The sequence below is a fragment of the Tribolium madens genome, unplaced genomic scaffold (assembly GCF_015345945.1).
Source record: "Tribolium madens isolate multiple individuals breed KSU strain unplaced genomic scaffold, Tmad_KSU_1.1 Scaffold_91;HRSCAF=231;Tcas5.2_LG7, whole genome shotgun sequence".
Taxonomy (NCBI): domain Eukaryota; kingdom Metazoa; phylum Arthropoda; class Insecta; order Coleoptera; family Tenebrionidae; genus Tribolium; species Tribolium madens.
The window spans coordinates 1,698,240-1,718,076 of record NW_025401063.1 but is presented as its reverse complement, the minus strand read 5'-3'; the positions used below and the strand labels follow the sequence as shown (position 1 = coordinate 1,718,076).

Sequence of the window (19,837 nt, the reverse complement as noted above, 5' to 3'; positions counted from 1 at the left end):
TACAAGTTGAAAAAAACTGAACTGCAGAAAGAAGGCTTCAATTTGGACAAAATCGAAGACAAGTTGTTTCTGTATGATGCCAAAAATGTTGACTATGTTGAATTGACTAAAGAGAAATACCATGACATTATGACAGGGAAAATTAGACTGTAAAATTATTTATTTAAGTGCAAAATTATTTAAATACAGGTTTCGTTATTTTATTAGTTTTTTATTGTTACTTTACCAAAATTTTTGTTACCTTTAAAAAGTGTTTGCTATCTGATGTGTGTAGAGTAAAAAATAATAATTTTTCGTCATTCGACTTCCAATTTTTCCAAACTTCCAATTTAATCTCCGGTTTAAGTACTTTTTACTGTTTCAATTTTTAGTAGGCAATATTTTAACATAATTGTTTATTGATTGTTTCAATGTTCAAATTCCCAAGACAATAATCAAGTTCGTTTTAGTCAATAAAATTCAAACTTTTTCAAACACAAACCATAAGAGAAAAAAATGTCAAATTTTGTCTCGAGTCACATTAATCGTACCTCTACTCTTCTATTCTCTCAATTAAAATGATATTAACATTGCACAAACATCAATTAGTGTAATTATGACTTTGTATCTAATAAGTGGAATGATTGTATCAACTTTCGATTATAATACAACTCGCAATATGTGTTTGTGCAAATCATACCTATTTGGAAAATAAAACTTAGCCATATTTTTATTCTGCCATGTTTAGTCAAAAATTGAGAAAATTTGATAATTTTCATTGGCAAATACGCTATATTATCGTTCTTCCAAACCCTTTACAATTATCTCTTAAATATCAAAAGTGCGAGTCCACAAGTGAGTCAAAAACTAAAACTAAAAATTGTATAAAAAGCCAAAACGAATTTCTTGAACTAATCGACTGTTTCAACACGATTTTTGGCACCCACTTACAGCTAGATTAAAAAAGAAAGTGGTCGTCAATGTTATTTCAAAAATTAGTAAATAATAAAATAATAAATGATTTAGGAGTACATTTTTACAACAAAATTGATTTGATGGCAAATTACGAAACTTCATGATATGTATTTTTCTAAATTTAAGTAAGGTCGTTACACAGGAATAATTAATTTGATGCCAAAATGTAACATTGACGACCATTTTTTTTTTTAAATTTGACTCTATTATTAACATTTTTTGTTGTTTCGTGTCACATGACAGTGCAACAAATAAATATATTCGTAAAAATTTCGACTTGTATCAAATATACAGTACGTCCTGAAATAAAGTACCTAATTAAATTTAATACGCAAAAATTTCAAGTGTTTTATTTAGACCTAGTAATTCTCTGACAAACAAACGACTGATAACAAAAAACTGTTCAACTTTGATTATAGTATCTTTAAAAATAAAGTTATGGCTTGAGGCGTTTTTTAAAATCCAGTCTGTATACAGGTGCGCCAGAACTTGCGCTCCAAAGAAAAATGCCATATAAGGTAAGATACGAGGAAAATTAAAAGAATGTTAAAAAAATTCTATCGATAAAAATTTCGAAGTTATGAGACTTTAAACTTTGCACTTTGACTCTATTTCTGTAGGAAAAAGTAATTTTCCAAGTTATTTTGCTAGAGGCTATTTATTAGAAGAGGAAACAAAGAAGCTGTATTCTAAATTGCATCTCTGATTAATGTTATTTGTTATTTTTATTGGCAAAATTTTTGTACCTTTACTAAATAATTATAAAAAAAAACATATAAAAGATCTCTGAGCGCGAATTCTGACACACTCTGTATACTCTTCGGAAGCGATCGACAGTAACCGATTTTTTCACATATCGCAGTGTACCGAAGACAAGTAACGAGTGCGTAGTTCAACCTTTCATACTTACATTTGTAGTACAATTTTCTTAAAAACAAAAAATGGTACTTTTCTACTTTTCCAAAAATTAGACCCTTTATTTGTAATTTTCATTTCAGATTTTTGCAGCAGTGTTTGTTATTTTGTTATCAATTTTTCTTTTAACAAATCGGAGATACCGGTGGTTTTATATTATTTGCAAAACTTTAGGGCGTGATGTTCGGTAAGTCATAAGCCGTTTTTTTTCTAAATCAATTATTGCAAAAAAACTCCTTCGCAAAAAACACGTGTTTGACGAGTAATTAATATTCAAATTTTCGATGTCATTAGTGTTTCCAATGCGTTTAATTAATTTTATATTTAAATTTCAGTCTATTAAATTTAAATTTAGGAAGTCAAACAATATTTAAATAAAAGATTAAAACAATAAGTAATTGTTTTGTTGTTGTATCTATGATTTATCTGTGTTTTGACTTGACGACCTGTGTGATAATCTGTTTTTTTTTAAGAACAAAGTTTACAGAAAAATTTTAAACGTAATACTTTTTTATCAAATTGGAAATGTTCGAAAAGTTAATTGCATATTATCTGAAAATGCACCACGAAATCTTTCAGGTTTCTTTTCCTGACTGAATTTTACTTTAGAGTTCATAATTTTTTAATTCCGTTTGAAAAACAAAATATTAAAAATTGTATTTTCAATAATTGACTTATTAACAATTTTTAAGATTTTCATTACCTCAAACAATACCAAAAATTCCAGGGCCCTCATCAGGTTCTCCGCCTTAAACTTCCAACTCTGGCGATACGAAAAAACCCAGCAAAGCGTTGCTAAAATTTTCACAAAACTCATCTCGAAACATCCCCAGAAAGTCGCTTTCTACTTCGAAAACGAAATTTGGACTTTTGAAGACGTAACTAAACAAAACAAAAACAAACCAAGGTCTAATTCAAATATTTAGGTGGACAAATATAGCAACAAAATCGGCAACTTTTTCAAAAACCAAGGCTTCAAAAGGGGCGATGTTGTAGCCCTAGTGCTCGAATCTCGACCCGAATATGTAACAATTTGGCTCGGCTTGGGCAAAATTGGGGTTGTTACGGCCCTGATTAACAATAATCTCGTTGCCGATGCGTTGGCACATTCCATCCAAGTTGCGGATGCCAAGGCTGTGATTTATGGATCTGACTTTGCCAAAGGTAACAAAAAACACCTTTTTTAAAATCGTCCGTAAAGTAGCACTTTACCGGCCTCATATATGTCATTAATTAAAAGTTGACAAATTCTCAAACTTTCCCAAGGGTGTCAAAAATATTTTCTATTAAATCGCCCGTAAAGTAAAGAAAATAGTCCGTAAAGTAGTACTTTATCAGACTCGTATGTCATTACTTGGCAAGATAATCCGTAAAGTGTGTACGATTTCGCGATAAAAAATCAGTTTTAGTGCTTGTTTTACAAAAAAGTAATGTAAATATTTTAGCAATCAGCGATATTTCGGGTAAAATCCCCAAAATGAAACTTTACCAATTTGCGAAAAATGGCGGCGAATTGTTGCCAAACTCTGTCGATTTGGCAAAAGAAGTGAAAAAGGAAGGAAATAGACCATTGACGTCCGATATTGCAAATGGTCGACCCAAAGACAAACTGTTATTTATTTTTACTTCGGGTACTACAGGGTTGCCCAAAGCTGCAGTTATAACTAATATAAGGTTCATATTGATAGCCTTGGGTGTCCATTACATGACAGTTATCACAAAAAATGACATCATTTACGACCCTTTGTCCTTATATCACAGTGCTGGGGCCATAATCGGAGTAGGCCAATGCATCCTCAGAGGTACCACAGTTGTCATAAGAAAAAAGTTCTCAGCATCGTATTTCTGGGTCGACTGTATTAAATACAGATGCACGGTACTGAACACATACAGGGTGTTGTGTCACTTTTTTAAATAAAAAAATACATTTTTCTAGGTCGCCCAGTATATCGGCGAAATTTGTCGCTACATCCTCGCCGCTCACACCTCCGACGACCGCCCCATCCCCCACAACGTCACAAAAATGATCGGAAACGGCCTCCGGCCCCAAATTTGGGGCCAATTCGTGACCAGATTTGRCGTAAAACAAATATTCGAGTTGTACGGCGCGACTGAAGGCAACTCCAATTTAAGTAAACTCAAATTTTGTCAATTTCTCTTGTAAAAAATTCGTTTTAGTTAACATTGATAGCAAAGTGGGGGCTGTCGGTTTCGTTCCTCGCTACGCCTCCTATTTCTACCCCGTCACGTTGGTGAAATGTGACGAGGCGACCGGAGCCCCAATCCGGGGCTCCGACGGTTTCTGTCAACGCTGCGAGCCCGGAGAACCCGGAGTTTGCATCGGGATTGTCAATCCGAAGAAAACCGTCAACGATTTCGCCGGTTATGTTGACGCGAAAGCAAGCGAAAAGAAACTCATCGAGAATGTGTTCAAAAAAGGTGACCGATATTTCAATTCCGGGGATATTTTGATCCAGGACGAGTTGGGGTACTACTTTTTCAAAGACAGGACTGGCGACACGTTTAGATGGAAAGGCGAAAATGTGGCAACTTCGGAAATTGAAGCWGTTATCAGCAATATTGTTGATTTGAGTGATGCTATTGTTTACGGTGTTGAAGTGAGTGAGATTTTGCAAAATCCGGGTTTAATTCTCTGTTTTAGATTCCGGGGACTGAAGGACGGGCCGGAATGGTCGCAATCGTCGACCGGAATAATACTCTCAATATGAAACAGTTCTGTTTAGGGTTAAAAAATAATTTGCCCTCATATGCGGTACCAATTTTCGTACGAGTTATGACCAAAGTTCCTATGACAGGGACCTACAAGTTGAAAAAAACTGAACTGCAGAAAGAAGGCTTCAATTTGGACAAAATCGAAGACAAGTTGTTTCTGTATGATGCCAAAAATGTTGACTACGTTGAATTGACCAAAGAGAAATACCATGACATTATGACAGGGAAAATTAGAATGTAATTAGTGTAAAACTATTTAAAATGCACTTTTGGTTGTTATTAGTTTTAAATAAATTTGAATTGCGCGCTGTTACACTTAGTAATTTATTGATTGTAAGTTGGCTAGTGAAAATTAATTAAAAGAACCTCAAAATTTACGACGAGAATCTCAGTAGCAAAGTAAAATGACGTCATAGCGTCTTAAAAAAACAAAATACGCCAGGCGGCTTTGAAACGATAATTTCCCTTTTCTGGGGTCAATAAACTTAAAAAAACCCACTAAAAACTCACAAATTCATCAAATTGTCTACTTACTAACTCACAGTACATTGTAATTGGAAATTTAACACAAAAATTTAATTTTCACGTTACTCCCCACCACCAATAAGCAAAGTTTGGTTACTTACTTGGGAAACACAGAAATCCCGGCTTAGCTCGACCCCAATCACTCCACACTGCAACACTAACGTCTTTTCACACAAAATTTGTACCAAATCACTGATTTAACACCAATTTTTCGACTTGTGTTTGGCGAAAAGCACCCACCATCAAGTTTGATCGACCGCCAATTGTTTCACTACCAACCTTACAAACAACAAATCACTAAATGTGATGGCGCAAAATTCAAATCTTTTTTTTATAAAACAGAATTACAATTCACCAGTTCGTATAATTTTTAAAAGTCCGTCAGTGTTGTTATTCTTGATGGCTGCTCGACAGTGGTTTATCATAGCGGACGAATTGGGCCCCACTGTAAAAAAAACAAAATTTTCCTTGTTCAAATTTTGAATTAAATACCTCTCAAACGTGACGCTCTTTGAATAATCGAATTGATGTTTTTCATAGTCTCCAAACCCTCGTTGTAGTTCTGTAAGCGAATATTGTAGCTACTGATCAATTCTTTATTAATTCTGTCGAGTTCCACGTAATATCTCGGCATTTCCTCTCTAAAAACCGAATTTTATAAACGGAAAATCGTCAAAACTAACAATACATGTCATTGATGCGGCAATCCTCGCCCCTGATCACCAACCCCCGAATCTGGCCAATCCGATCAGCCACATCCGTCCCTAACCTCAATCTCGCGTCCTGTATTTCCCCCAACTTCTCCATACAAACTTTCAAGATGTCTTCCTGTTTCGGAAACGACGCTCTCGCCTCCAGACTCTCAATTTTGAGGAATGCCGCCAGAGACTGGACCAAATCAGCGGCTAGGGACATGTTCTCCGTAAAAAATAGGGTCTTCCCCGAAGCGTCAAACGCCAAAGTGAGCACTGACCCGTCTCTGAGACACTTTAAGTGCAATTTGAGACTCGTCCCGTCCGCTTCGAGGTCATTAGGGAAGAGGAAGTTTTGGTTGAGCCACATGCAAATCCTCTGGAGACGATCATTGATTTGAAATTCGACGAAACTGTCACATGGGGGCGATGTCGATAAGAGGGTGTACATCGAGAAGCGGGGGAGTTGGCGTGTGATTTCAAAAACGTGGAATTGGACGCTGTTTTGATACCCAACTAAGGCCTTTCAGAGAAAATAGTGTGAGGTAGGCAACCAATTATACACACCTTAATGTGGATGTCGACGGGGGTGTCCCGGGGGATAAACAAAGGGATGAGGATATCAGAACTTAGCTTGTTTTGTGGTGGGTGAACCACGTGTGTTTCCCCCTTAAAAATCCCTTCAGCGAAGATTAAAACCGCTTTGATTATTGTAGTGTTATTGGTGGAGACATAAACTTCAACATGATTCTAAAACAGTTAGTTGTTTTTTGTTATTTCAATAAGATTTATTACATGTTTTGATTTTTCTTCACTCGTCGCAATCCCGATTTGTAATCTGGTGTTTGCGGGGATTACCCCATTATTTTCGTAACTGTCCATTTGATTGTAGGCATTTTCGTTATATTTTGTGTTATTTTCATAATGTTTCAATTCTAAAGCAAGTGCTTGTTTGCGTGCAAGCAACTCCCTTACTGTATCTTGCTCTAATCCAGCCCCAGGGGGCGTCGACAACGATTTAGTCGTTGTATAACCTCGAACTAGATTTAGGTTGGCACCACTGTGCTGTAATACCCACCTTCCCCTTCACTCGAGACGCAAATCGCGTCAGTCTTGCCAACCGACCGGTAATCCCCCTCCACCACCCCCGCGACCCCCGAATTCATGGTGTCCTTGAACAGTACTTCCCCGGTTTTAATCGCCCGACAGTCGATTTTACCATTGGACCAGCCGGTGATCAATTGAGTCGCCCCCTGCCCCAATAAGTCGTAGCTTTGCATCGAAATAGCGAAATGTTTGGACTGGAAAAAAAAGTTTTGAGGTTAGGTTAAGGAAACGAGTTGTGCCAACCTTGACACGCCAAAGTCTCACATCCTGGTCGTAAACACCGACAGTTCCGTTTGAGACCGAATACGCAAACCTGTTTTCCGGAAGTGGGGCCAAACCGGTCACCACTTCCGTTTCCATTTGCTCGCTGATTATCTGGTCGCCTTTGAAAACACGGATTTTGAAATCTTCCGAGCTTACTACCAACTTGAAAAAAAACAATGTTGGCAACGTGAGAAAATAAAAAAACTATTACTTCATTGGTGCCATCTTTATCAAAGTCCATTAACACCAAGGCTGTGACTACGTCGCCCACCGCTGTCCAAAACACCTCATTCCCTTGATGGTCAAACCCATGCACTGAGGAATTCCCCCCAACCATGACAATGGGTCCTTTCCCATCCCTAAAACTCCCCAAAGTAATGGCTTTGACCCCATCATGGCACTCTTTGTAGAAAATATCCCTGTTGTCGTGCACGTGATAGACCAGAATATGGGTCTCACTGCCTACTATTAACACATCTTTGTCGTCTTCTGGTACCAAAACCCCGGCAATAAGGGCCGTTATGGTCTGGTTTATGTTCAAAGTCGCGATTTCGCGATTGGATTCCGACCATACGACCCGTCCGATGGTGTTGGGGTTCTTGCGATGGGGGCTGTGGATGAGAACCTTGATGGGTGTGAGATGGGTGCTCTGGGTGGGTTACCTTGTCGGCGGCGGTCGCAGCGGTGAGACATGGGTGGGTGCCGTCGTATTTGCCGATGGTCACAAGGCCAGGCACGATTTTGTGGTTGAGTTCGAGGGTGAAAACGGGACGGATTTGTTTGTCCATGATGGGCGATGGTAGGCTGGGATACGGCGATACAAACACCCAGTATCGATCGTGGGAAAAACGGGAGATTCAAATACCAAGACTGAAATTAAGTTGGCAACATTGAATGGCGGGGATGTGTCATGTACCAATGTTGCCAACTTATTTGAAAAATTATTTATTATTTATTAATTTTTGAATATTTTTTTTGACTCATTTGGTTGGTATCTCAGAAAGTATTAACAATGACTAAAAATCGATTATATATTTAGAATTTTTGAACAATTCTGCATAAGAAAAGTTTATTTGAGGTTTCAGTAGTTGATTACAGTGACCTTAAAAAAACATAATCCTGGTACTTGACTAATAAATTGCAGAAATTTTGGCCGATATCTGGAAAACTGTAAAAGCTAAGTAAAAACTAATGAGACCACCGAAATTCTTGGACAATTTTATGTAAGAAAACTTATTCTAAGGTCTAATTTGTTGATTTTTGTGACCTTGAAAAATTATCGATTAAATAAATTCAAAAAAATTATAAATTTTTGCCGGTAACTCGGAACCTATTTATCTAGGGTAAAAACTGATTACATATTTAAAATTGTTGTACAAATTTTCATCAAAAAAATCTAATTCTAATTTAATTTGTTAATTTTTGCGACCGGGGATAGCACTTAACTAAAACGATGTAAAACAATTTTTACAAAATGTAGCTCAATTCTAGTTAATATCTCAGAAACAATCAAAGATGGGTAAAAACTAATTATATTTTCACATTTTTTGGACAATTTTGCTTAAGAAAAATCTTATTTCGTTTCAATATTTTAATTTATGTGATCCTGAAAAATTCTAATTTAAACACTTGACAAGAAACGGTTTGACACTTGTTGGAAAAAATTGCCATCAAATTCGAAAACTGTTTTAGATAAGGCAAAACTGATAATATATTCGGAATCCCTGGTCAATACTTCATAAGTAAAATTTAATTTTTGGCCAATTTCTTGTTTTCTGTAGTCTAAAAAAAATTATAAATCTAGCACTTGACAAGAAACGATTTGGGGTTTTTTAAGAAAAAAATTGCTGAATTGTGGAAAATGTCTCAAAAACTATTGACAATAAAAAAACAGTGATTAGATATTTGGAATCCTTGGACAATTTCTCTTCAGAACAGTCTAATTGCGGTTAAATATGTTAATTTCATGACTCTAAAAAATTTGAGAAAAACGATGTGACAATTAAAAAAAAGTCAAACTCTAACTGATGTCTTGAAAATTATTAATGATAAAGAAAAACTGATTACATATCCAAAATTGTTGAATAAAATTGCATAAGAAAAGTTTACTTTTGGTCCAATTTGTTAACTTCTGTGACCTTGAAAAAATAAAAATTCAGGTCTTTGACAATGAACGCTTTATGCTTTAAAAAAAACAAATTTTGGCTGATATCTCGAAAACTACTGGTGACAAGAAAAAACTAATTACATATTTGGAATCCTTAGAAAATTTTGCATAAGAAAATCAAAATTTGGTTCATTTTTTTTTTAATTTTAGTGACTGAAAAGTTAATATTCTAGGACCGAAGTAGATTTCAAGAATTTTAGATAAAATTGATAAATTTTAGCCAATATCTCAAAAACTATTGACAATAAGAAAAAAGTGATTAGTAATTTGAAATCCTTGGACAATTTCTCATAAGAACATTTTAATTTTGGTTAAATGTGTAATTTCATGACCCTGAAAAATTTGAGAAAAAACGATTTGACAATTAAAAAAAAAAACAAACTCTAACTGATATCATGAAAACTATTAATAATAAAGAAAAACTGGCTTCATACCCAAAATTTTTGAATAAAAATGCATAAGAAAAGTCTACTTTTAGTCCAATTTGTTAATTCCTGTGACCTTGAAAAAATAAAACTGCAAGTCTTGTCAATGAACGCTTTATGGTTTTAAAAAAGACAAATTTTGGCTGATATCTCGAAAACTAATAGTGATAAGAAAAAACTAATTACATATTCGGAATCCTTGGATAATTTTGCATAAGAAAATCAAAATTTAGTTCATTTTTTTTAGTTTTGGTGACTGAAAAATTAAAATTCTAGGACCGAACTAGATTTCAAGAATTTTAGATAAAATTGATAAATTTTAGCCAATATCACGAAAACTATTGATAATAAGACAAAAGTGATTAGATATTTAAAATCCTAGGACAATTTCTTATAAGAACATTTTAATTTCGGTTAAATGTGTTAATTTCATGACCCTGAAAAATTTGAGAAAAAACGATTTGACAATTAAAAAAAAGCCAAACTCTAACTGATATCTTGAAAACTATTAATAATAAAGAAAAACTGATTACATATTCAAACTTGTTGAATAAAATTGCATAAGAAAAGTCCACTTTTAGTCCAATTTGTTAATTCCTGTGACCTTGAGAAATTTTAATTTTAGCACTTGACTAAAAATGATGAATTTTACAATAATAAAAAATTTTGATCGATATTTCTAAAACCGTTAAAGATAAGTAAATAGTATAATGACCAAGTTTTTTATTATTCAATTCTGCCAACTTTATATGAAAACACAGGCCACTTTGACAGAAATTGCTAAAGTAGCGAAATAATTCTTAGTGTTTTTTTTTTCTCAATTAAATGAATTCATAACCACTTATCGTTACGCTCTATAAATTATGTCATTTTTTCCACGGTCGTGATTGCCATACCATTCCCATGATACCCATTTAGCACCATTACTGTCAAGATGGCTATCTAGCTCTTATAATAAACAATATTTTCAGTGTCGTAGCAATTTTGTAATTTTTACTAAACTCCAATTGTTCTCACGCTCAAAAACCGTGACATTTACAATCTCTCACTATTTTATCTCATTTCAATGTAAAATAAAACGCAAAAATTAGTTAAAATTTTATTCATGTTTTGAAACATATAAAAATATACGATGATTTAACAGCGAATTCATTGACATCAGTAAACATCCATAAATCATTAATATTCACACGTAATAACATAATAAAAGTGAATTCGAAGTGACAACGAGCCATTATTAAGCCATAAAATTTAATTGAGTTGTCGCACTCGTCGCCACCTAATAAATAAAAACCGGTGCGAATTTGTCAGAACACATAACATGGCAGTTACGGAGTAAAATGGCAATTTTTTCGAACACAATGGCACTTAATTAAATTTCGTTGCGCAAAAGCAACTTGTTCTCGACTTCGGCCCAAGTTCCTAGAACGAAAGACTCGATTTCGCACTCATTCGACCCTCGAACGATACGAAAATGGCCGTTTTCGCCCCATTCAGGCCCCCAACTATTCGCCACTTTCTGCAAAAATCAATTAACGCAAAAAAAAAATTCAAACACAGAGCCGTACCCAGTATTTTTTGAGCCCTTCAGGGGCGTACTCCTCGCCCCAGCCCACTATCCGCACCGAGTGGTACCCAGTCCTGTCATTGGTCGCGATGGGGGAGTGCCGGTAAATCCCCCGCTTGTAGGTGAAAAAGTCGTGGTACACTTTCATCGTTGCTAAAAATTCAGTTGGCAACATTGAATTAATCTAAACTTGTGATTTTGTTACCTTGCACAGGGCCGGAGTGCAGGATTTCGTACATGATGTCGGTTTCGTTGCCCACTCGGTAGGCGGGGGCCACCTTGTATTTCGAGCGTCGGTCAACGTTGACAGGAAGTTGACAGTTGGCTGTGACCAAATCGCCCCGTCTTGGAATTCTGCACTTTTCATTGGTCGCGCTGTAGGGGAAACACTGCTCATCGACCAATCCGATTTTGCGGATGTAGGACCACGCCCGGTCGAGGTAGCCGCCGTTACAGCTCTGTTGACCTCTTCGGTCACACGAGAGGAGGTGTTGGGCACTTAAAGTGACCTTTTCGCGGCCTTTGGACAAGATTGCAAACCTAAAAAACAAAAAATAATTCAGTAATCGCAAATTAAGTTGGCAATGTTTGAATGGTAAATTACTTTTTTCAGTGTTGCCAACTTAATGATTTTTGTAGCAAAAAAAGACCATTTTTACAATTTTTAAAAGAAAATTGCAAACTTTCGCCGATATCTCGACAACTGTTAATGATAAGAAAAAAGTGATAACATATTTGGAATCCCTGGTCAATTTTGGATAAGAAAACTTGACTTTTCGTCCAATTATTTGTTTTCTCTGATCTTGAAAAAATATAATCCCAAAACATGACAGGACACGATTTGAAAAAAAAATAATGAATTGTTGCTGATATGAAAACTATTAATGACTCAAAAAAAGTGATTACATATTTCAAAACCTTGTACAATTTCGCATACGAAAAATTTAACTTCAGGCCATTTTGTTAATTTCTGTCACTTTGAAAAATTATATTTCGAACACTTGACAAGAAACGATTTGACGATTGGTGGAAAAAAAAGTGACAAACTTTTGGCCATATCTCGAAAACTGTTCTTGATGAAGAAAAAGTGATAACAGATTCGGAATTCCTGGTCAATTTTGCATAAGAAAACTTAACTTTTCTTCCGATTACTTGTTTTTTGTGGTCTTGAAAAGTGATAATTCTGGCACTTGACTAAAAACGATTTTATAAATTTCAGACAAAAATTACAAATTTTGGCCGATATCTGAAAAACTGTAAAAGCTAAGTAAAAACTAATTACATCAGCAGAATCCTTAGACAATTTTATGTAAGAAAACTCAACCTAAAGTCCAATTTGTTGATTTTTGTGACCTTGAGAAATTATAATTCAAACACTCGACTAGAAACGATTAAATAAAATCAAAAAAATTATAAATTTTTGCCAGTAACCCGGAAACTATTTATCTGGGATAAAAAAATACATATTTAAAATTGTTGTACAAATTTCCATGAGAAAAATCCAATTTCAATTTAATTTGTTGATTTTTGCGACGATGTGACGATTTTTGCAAAATGTTTGTCAATTCTGGTTCATATCTCACAAACTATCAAAGATAGGTAAAAACTTATTTTATTTTCAGGTTTTTTGAACAATTTTGCTTAAGAAAAAACTCACTTCGTTTCAATATACAGAGTGGTTATAAATGATTTTCAGCTAGCCAGCTTTGGAATTTTTTTGCATGTAACTTTATTTGTGCCGCTCAACTTTTTTGAAAGCTCTAGTTCTGTCATTAGTGTCACTTATTAATTAATAATAAATTGTTGTTAATTAAACTTTTATTGTTTCAACTAATTTCCAATAATAACTGATAATGGAAGACAACAAGTTTATAATTGAAGTCTATTTTCGAAGTGGACGCTTAGTAAACGGCGGTTTTTTAATTTTGAGTTAAAACAAGTAGGTACCCATATTTTCGTGAAGCGGCATTTTTTATTTTACATGGAAAATTTACAGCTGGCTAGATGAAAATCATTTATAACCACTCTGTATTAATTTTTGTGATCCTGAAAAATTATAATTCGAACACTGGACAAAAAACGGTTTGGACAAAAATTGCCAAACTTTAGTCGATTTCTTGAAAATTGTTTTGGATAAGGCAAAACTGATAACATTTTCGGAATCCCTGGTCAATTTTGCATAAGAAACATTTAATTTTTGTCCAAGTTCTTATTTTCTGTGGTCTAAAAAATATAATTCTAGCACTTGACAAGAAACGATTTGACGATTTTGAGAAAAAAATTGATAGGTATATTTTGACTGATATCTTGAAAACTATCAATGACAAAGAAAAAGAGATTACATATTCGGAATCCTTGGATAATTTTGCATTAAAAAAATCTACTTTTAGTCCAATTTGTTGATTTTTGTGACCTTGAAAAATTATAATTCCAGAACTTGACAAAAAATGATTGAATTTTGCAAAACTTAAGAAGCTTTTGGGCGATATCTTTAAAACTGTTAAAGATAGTTGAAAACTAATTACACATTCGAAATCCTTGCATAATTTTGCATAAGAAAAATTTAAGTTCAGGCCAATTTGTTAATTTCTGTCACTTTGGAAAATTATAATTCGAACACCTGACAAGAAACGATTTGAAGATTGTGGGAAAAAAAGAACACACTTTAGTCGATATCTCGAAAACAGTTCTAGATATTTTCTCTGGTCTTGAAAATTAAAAATTATAGCAGTTTTCAAAAAACGATTTGGCAATTTTTAGAAAAAAAGAATGATTTGTGACTGATATCTTAAAAGCTATTAACAATACGAAAAAAGTGATAACATATTTGAAATCTTTAGACAATTTCTCAGAAGAAAAATCTAATTTTGGTGAAATTTGCCAATTTCAGTGACCCTTAAAAATTAAAATTCTAACATTTGAGAAAAAACAATTTGACAATTATGATTACATATTAATTTAATTGCATAAGAAAAATCTACTTTCAGTCCAATTTCTAGATTATTGTGACCTTGAAAATTTATAATTACAGAACTTGACACAAATGATTTTGCAAAACTTTAGAAATTTTAGACGATATTTTTAAAACTGTTAAAGATAGGTGAAAACTAATTACATCCTCGAAATCCTTGTATAATTTTGCATAGGAAAAAAATATTTTCACCCATATTTTCTTAAATTAACAACAGTTTGAGAATTTACAAAAAATTATCTTAAAATTGAAAAATGGGGGAATTACCGGTCGGAGGCCACCGCCGCCGTGGTGATAGCCCAGGAGGAGCCACACCATCCTTGGTCCTGTATTTCGGACATCCATCCTGGCCACTTGAACTCCGAATCAAACTCTCTTGGTAGAGAATGTGGGTCATAAATCCTCCTCACAGGATTCATATGCATGACAAAACGCTGGGGCTGTAGAGTCCCCAACCTCAATTTAATCCCTTCCTCCAGCTTGTGCCCCCAGAATTTCGAATAATTCGAAGCACTCCATCCATAATTCGCATAATTCGAGTTAATCGCCTCTGTGATCGACGGTTCGATAAGACACGGGTGCTGTTCGCACAGCATCTCAGCCCTTTGCCCCATTTTTTCACACTTACTGTCAAAAAAAAAATTAAAAATCATTTAATTAATTTTAGGGGAAACCCACCAGACGTTACAGTTCTTCTTGATCTGTTTATTAACCGGGTAGACTCTCCCTTCGTACGTACAACCAAGGAGGGGCGCTGGGGGGTCAGTGGGGGGCGGAAGCCCCTTACAATGTGTCCAGAAATCCGGACAACAGTCTTCGTTTCGTGTCCGGTTGCAGAAGTCGTCACAGTAGCACAAAGTACCTTCGGAAATGACTTCGTTATTTCCTGGAATTAGGACGTGGGGGCCAATTAAACTTGGCTTGTGGGGGAATTACCTAAAATCGGTTCGGAACAATCGTCTTGGCGGCCGGGACAGCAGCCCCGGCGTTGGCAGTAAGGGCCTCGGAGATCAGAGTAGTCGCCGAATTGGGCGAAGGAGGGGGCGATGAGGGTGAGCCCCAAAAGGGGGCAAAGCCAGCTCAAGGAGGGCATCTGAAAAAAATGGCTCAAGTTGGCGACACTGATGACTGGAAGCTTAATTTGGCAACACTGACTGGTAACTGTCACGTTTAAACGTCACAATTTTATGGTCAATTGTCATTCGCCTCAGACGGGCGCCTGAAACCTATGGGGACCAATAATTCAGTGTTGCCAACAAATTTTTTGTCACAAAAATGCAAAATAAAAAACTAATTAAAAAATGTTTTTTTGTTAGCTTCATTTTACAATCACAGGCTACTTTGATAGTGACCAATAATGCAGTGTTGCCAAAGAATTTTTTGTTACAGGCCACTAAATAATAAAAAAAATATAAATAAAACAAAAAATATTAAACTAATTAAACTATTTTTTTTTATTATAATTTGAAAAAAGGCAGAACATCTAAAAAGTGACATATTGTGAAACATTTTTTTTTCTCACAATATGCACAATAACGGATTTTTGTCACAGACCACTAAATAATAAAAAAAATTAAAAAAATTAAAACATTAAACTAATCAAACGATTTTTTTTATTGTATTTAGAAATAAGACAACATCTGAAAACTGACATTTATTCTTTTTAGATTACACAATGTTGCCAACTTAATTTCAAAATCACAAACTGGTGACCAAAAATTCAGTGTTGTCAACGGTTTTTTTGGCAGAGGCCACTAAATAATAAAAAATAGAAAATATTAAACTAATTTTTTCATTCTTATTATATTCTGAAATAAGACAGAACATCTTATAAGTGATACGTGTCGCATGGTTTCTCTTCACATTATGCAATGTTGCCAACTTAATTTCAGAATCACAGGCTACTTTGATAGTGACCAATAATTCAGTGTTGCCAACGGATTTTTTGTCACAGGCTACCAAATAATTAAAAAAATATATAAAAATGAAAAATATTTAATTTAATTTATTTAAAAATATTAAACTACATAAAATAAAAAATATTAAACTAATTAAACCAATTTTTTTATTGTATTTTGAATTAAGACGGAACATATAAAAACTGACATGTGTCTCATTTTTTCTTCTCACATTACGCAATGTTGCCAACTGAATTTCAAAATCACAAGTTACTTTGTTAATGACCAATAATTCATTGTTGCCAACAGTTTTTTTGGCACAGGTCACTAAATAATAAATATTAAATTAATTAAACTAAATTTTTTATTCTTATTATATTCTGAAATAAGAGAGAATATGCAGTGATGCCAACTTAATTTCAGAATTACAGGCTACTTGATAGTGACCAATAATTCAGTGTTGCCAACGGATTTTTTGTCACAGTCTACCAAATAATTTAAAAAATATATAAAAAAATAGGAAACATTTAGTTTAATTTATTTAAAAATATTAAACTACATAAACTAAGAAGTATTAAATTAATTAAACCAATTTTTTTCTTTTTATTGTTTAAGACGGAACATCTAAAAACTGACATGCGTCGCATTTTTTGTTCTCACATTACACAATGTTGCCAACTTAATTTCAAAATCACAGGCTACGTTGATAATAACCAAAAATTCAGCGTTGCCAACGATTTTTTTGGCACAGGCCACTAAATAATAAAAAATAGAAAATATTAAACTAATTAAACTAAATTTATTATTATTATTATTTTCTGAAATATGACAGAACATCTGATAAGTAATATGTGTCGCATTTTTTCTCTTCACATTATGCAATGTTGCCAACTTAATTTCAGAATCACAGACTACTTTGATAGTGACCAATAATTCAGTGTTGCCAACGGATTTTTGTCACAGGCTACCAAATAATTAAAAAAAATATAAAAATGGAAAATATTTAGTTTTATTTATTTAAAAATATTAAACTAATTAAACCATTTTTTTTCTTTTTATTGTATTTTGAATTAAGACAACATCTGAAAACTGACATGTGCATTTTTTCTTCTCATATTACAAATTGTTGCTAACTTAATTTCATAATCACAGGCTACTTTGATAAAGACCAAAAATTCAGTGTTGCCAACGGTCTTTTTGGCACAGGCCACTAAATAATAAAAAATAGAAAATATTAAACTAATTAAACTAAATTTTTTATTGTTATTATATTCTGAAATAAGACAGAATATCTGATAAGTGACATTTTTTCATTTTTTCTTTTCACATTATGCAATGTTGCCAACTTAATTTCAGAATTACAGGCTACTTTGATAGTGACCAATTATTCAGGGTTGCCAACGGATTTTTTGTGACAGGCTACCAAAGAATTTAAAAATATTAATTTTATTAATTTAATATTAAAAATATTTTAATTTTATTCTTTTTATTGTATTTTGAATTAAGACAGAATATCTGAAAACTGACAAGTGTCGCATTTTTTCTTCTCACATTACGCAGCGTTGCCAATTTCATAATCACAGGCTACTTTGACTAGAAATTTAACTCAATTTTTTCTTCTCAAATTGGAGAAATGTGGCTATAAAATTTGAAATAAAAATGTCTCGGTCACGAAGGAAAGCTGTGAGAGAGCATTTCACGTTTCAAGAGAAAGGTAGACAGTTATTGGCTTCGATGGTCCAATATTTCACTTAGAGAAACTTCAGTTTGTGTATTTTTTGCAAAAAACCGAACTATTTGCCATCCCAATTGACACAAAACGTGCTAATAAAATTACACAAGAGCTTTAAATCTTGAATCAAGAGTACAAAGCTCGCTAATTAACTCATTTACCGATGTTGTAACACACCATAAATGACGTCACTGTCATTGTCATTTTTCGAGAACAAATCTCTATTTTTTTTGACCCGATTCGATATGCAAATCCATGACATAGGTGCCAGTCCAAGGCCAGAAGTCTCGCTTTGCTATCATCGAGTCTTTGAACTTTTGTGATAAAAATACGCAAACACGGGCATAAATTGCATGGGAAAATGGGACATTGCAATCATTTTTCAAGTGTGGCATTGAGAGCACTCACACCCACGCCAGGTGTGCATTAGAAATTAATTATATGAGATTCCTAACGAATTACAATGTCCAAAACACGTGTTGGCTGCTGTAAACAGGAGCGAGAATGTCAACGATGACGTACCAACAACACACTGAGTTCAGGACTATTTTTGCACTCGTGACATTTGCATACAAAAAATTCATGCAGGTGGGTCAAAATTTACTTCCGTTGGAAAAAATCGAAATTTGATTTGATACGCCACTGGTCTATCAATAAAGATCAATTTTTTTTTCGATTATTTTATGACAAATTATGTTTTTTGATGAAGATTTCGTTTTCTTCTTTGAAAAAATCACATATATATTTTTCTACAATTTTATTTTAATTATAAAAGTGTCTGTACCTATAAAATTTGATACACCTGGTATAGGTTTCTACGCCACTGCTTTAATAATATACAACATTTTTTTTTTCTATTATTTTAATAAACAAAAAAACTAATTAAATGTTACACAATTTTTTTAACTTTTATTAATTAAAAATTCACATAAATTTTTCTACGGTTTTATTTTAATTAATAAGTTTTTGAAGGGTGCGTATAAAATTTGATTCACTCGGTATGTTTCTACGCCACTGGTTATTTTTGTTTTTTAATTTTAATAAACACAAAAACTTTAATTACATGTTTCGACAAACTATTTTTAAATAAATAAAAATTTTATCAATTATTGTTCTTCTACTTGAAAATCACATATTATGAATTATTCTAGAATTTTTATTTATTTAATAAGAGATATTTGGAGGGTAAAAATAAAATTTGATTTACTTTCTATAAGTTTCTACCTTCCACGCCACTGGTTTATTGATAAACAAATTTTTTTTTATTGTTTCGATTATTTTGATAAACAAACAAAAACTAATTAAATGTTAGGCATTTTTTTTTATTTAATTAAAATTTTATTAATTAAAAATTCACATAAATTTTTCTACAGTTTTAATTTAATTAATAAGAAGTTTTTGAAAGGTGCGGATAAAATTTGATTCACTCGGTATGTTTCTACGCCGCTGGCTATTTTTTTTTAATTTTAATAAACACATAATTTTTTTACAATTTTATTTTAATTAAAAAAGGATGTGGATAAACTTTGAATCACCTTGTATAATTCTACGCCACTGGTTTCACTGGTAAACGGCAGAATTTATTTGTTTTTCGATTGTTCTAATAGAATTATTTTTAATTAAATTAAAATTTCAATAATTATCGTTCTTCTACTTGAAAAAATCAAATATTACTTTTCTTAAAATTTCAATTTAATTAATAAAAAATATCTGGAGGAGGGTATAAAATTTGATACATCTGGTATACGTTTCTACGCCACTGGTTTAAGAAAATACAGCAATTTTTTTTTTTAATTATTTTAATAAACAAACCCAAAAATTATAATTAAATGTTTTGACAAACAAGTAAATTTCTAAGTAAATAAAAATTTTATCATTCTTCTACTT

General features: G+C 33.2%; 4 protein-coding genes across 7 annotated transcripts in view; 2 read left to right on the top strand and 2 right to left on the bottom strand.

Annotated features, from left to right (window-relative positions):
• The window catches only part of LOC123011720 (long-chain fatty acid transport protein 4-like), a 3,375-nt gene extending 3,222 nt beyond the window's left edge, over positions 1 to 153 (top strand). The window contains exon 6 of the mRNA XM_044409304.1: positions 28 to 153. Coding sequence (XP_044265239.1) covers positions 28 to 153 — 126 coding nt within the window. The remainder of the gene's footprint in view (positions 1 to 27) is intronic.
• Positions 1 to 7,988, bottom strand: part of LOC123011137 (actin-related protein 5) — a 66,440-nt gene extending 58,452 nt beyond the window's left edge. For both annotated transcript variants that reach the window (XM_044408448.1, XM_044408447.1), the window contains exons 1-9: positions 7,853 to 7,988; positions 7,402 to 7,815; positions 7,170 to 7,352; positions 6,898 to 7,120; positions 6,615 to 6,859; positions 6,387 to 6,569; positions 5,816 to 6,342; positions 5,620 to 5,768; positions 5,229 to 5,572 (exon numbers count right to left, since the gene is read on the bottom strand). In XM_044408448.1, coding sequence (XP_044264383.1) covers positions 5,472 to 5,572; positions 5,620 to 5,768; positions 5,816 to 6,342; positions 6,387 to 6,569; positions 6,615 to 6,859; positions 6,898 to 7,120; positions 7,170 to 7,352; positions 7,402 to 7,815; positions 7,853 to 7,978 — 2,151 coding nt within the window. In that variant the 5' untranslated portion in view covers positions 7,979 to 7,988 and the 3' untranslated portion in view covers positions 5,229 to 5,471. The remainder of the gene's footprint in view (positions 1 to 5,228; positions 5,573 to 5,619; positions 5,769 to 5,815; positions 6,343 to 6,386; positions 6,570 to 6,614; positions 6,860 to 6,897; positions 7,121 to 7,169; positions 7,353 to 7,401; positions 7,816 to 7,852) is intronic.
• Positions 1,848 to 4,915, top strand: LOC123011138 (long-chain fatty acid transport protein 4-like). 2 transcript variants are annotated; one of them, XM_044408451.1, is made up of 9 exons: positions 1,848 to 1,898; positions 1,953 to 2,056; positions 2,597 to 2,747; positions 2,796 to 3,033; positions 3,315 to 3,500; positions 3,558 to 3,745; positions 3,806 to 4,001; positions 4,048 to 4,487; positions 4,532 to 4,915. In XM_044408451.1, exons 1-9 carry the CDS (start codon positions 1,896 to 1,898, stop codon positions 4,841 to 4,843), a joined length of 1,818 nt encoding a protein of 605 aa, XP_044264386.1. In that variant the 5' UTR covers positions 1,848 to 1,895; the 3' UTR covers positions 4,844 to 4,915. The 2 variants fall into 2 exon arrangements, with proteins under 2 accessions (XP_044264386.1, XP_044264385.1); XM_044408450.1 differs by having other exon boundaries at positions 3,315 to 3,745.
• A 2,880-nt stretch (positions 7,989 to 10,868) lies between the features above and the next one.
• LOC123011485 (tubulointerstitial nephritis antigen-like) overlaps positions 10,869 to 19,837 on the bottom strand; it is a 13,732-nt gene continuing 4,763 nt past the window's right edge. Inside the window, exons 2-7 of one of the 2 annotated variants that reach the window (XM_044408931.1) lie at positions 15,257 to 15,413; positions 14,999 to 15,206; positions 14,588 to 14,947; positions 11,555 to 11,889; positions 11,351 to 11,502; positions 10,869 to 11,301 (exon numbers count right to left, since the gene is read on the bottom strand). In XM_044408931.1, the coding sequence (XP_044264866.1) occupies positions 11,155 to 11,301; positions 11,351 to 11,502; positions 11,555 to 11,889; positions 14,588 to 14,947; positions 14,999 to 15,206; positions 15,257 to 15,413 (1,359 nt within the window). In that variant the 3' untranslated portion in view covers positions 10,869 to 11,154. The remainder of the gene's footprint in view (positions 11,302 to 11,350; positions 11,503 to 11,554; positions 11,890 to 14,587; positions 14,948 to 14,998; positions 15,207 to 15,256; positions 15,414 to 19,837) is intronic. The other variant, XM_044408932.1, reaches the window with a different exon arrangement.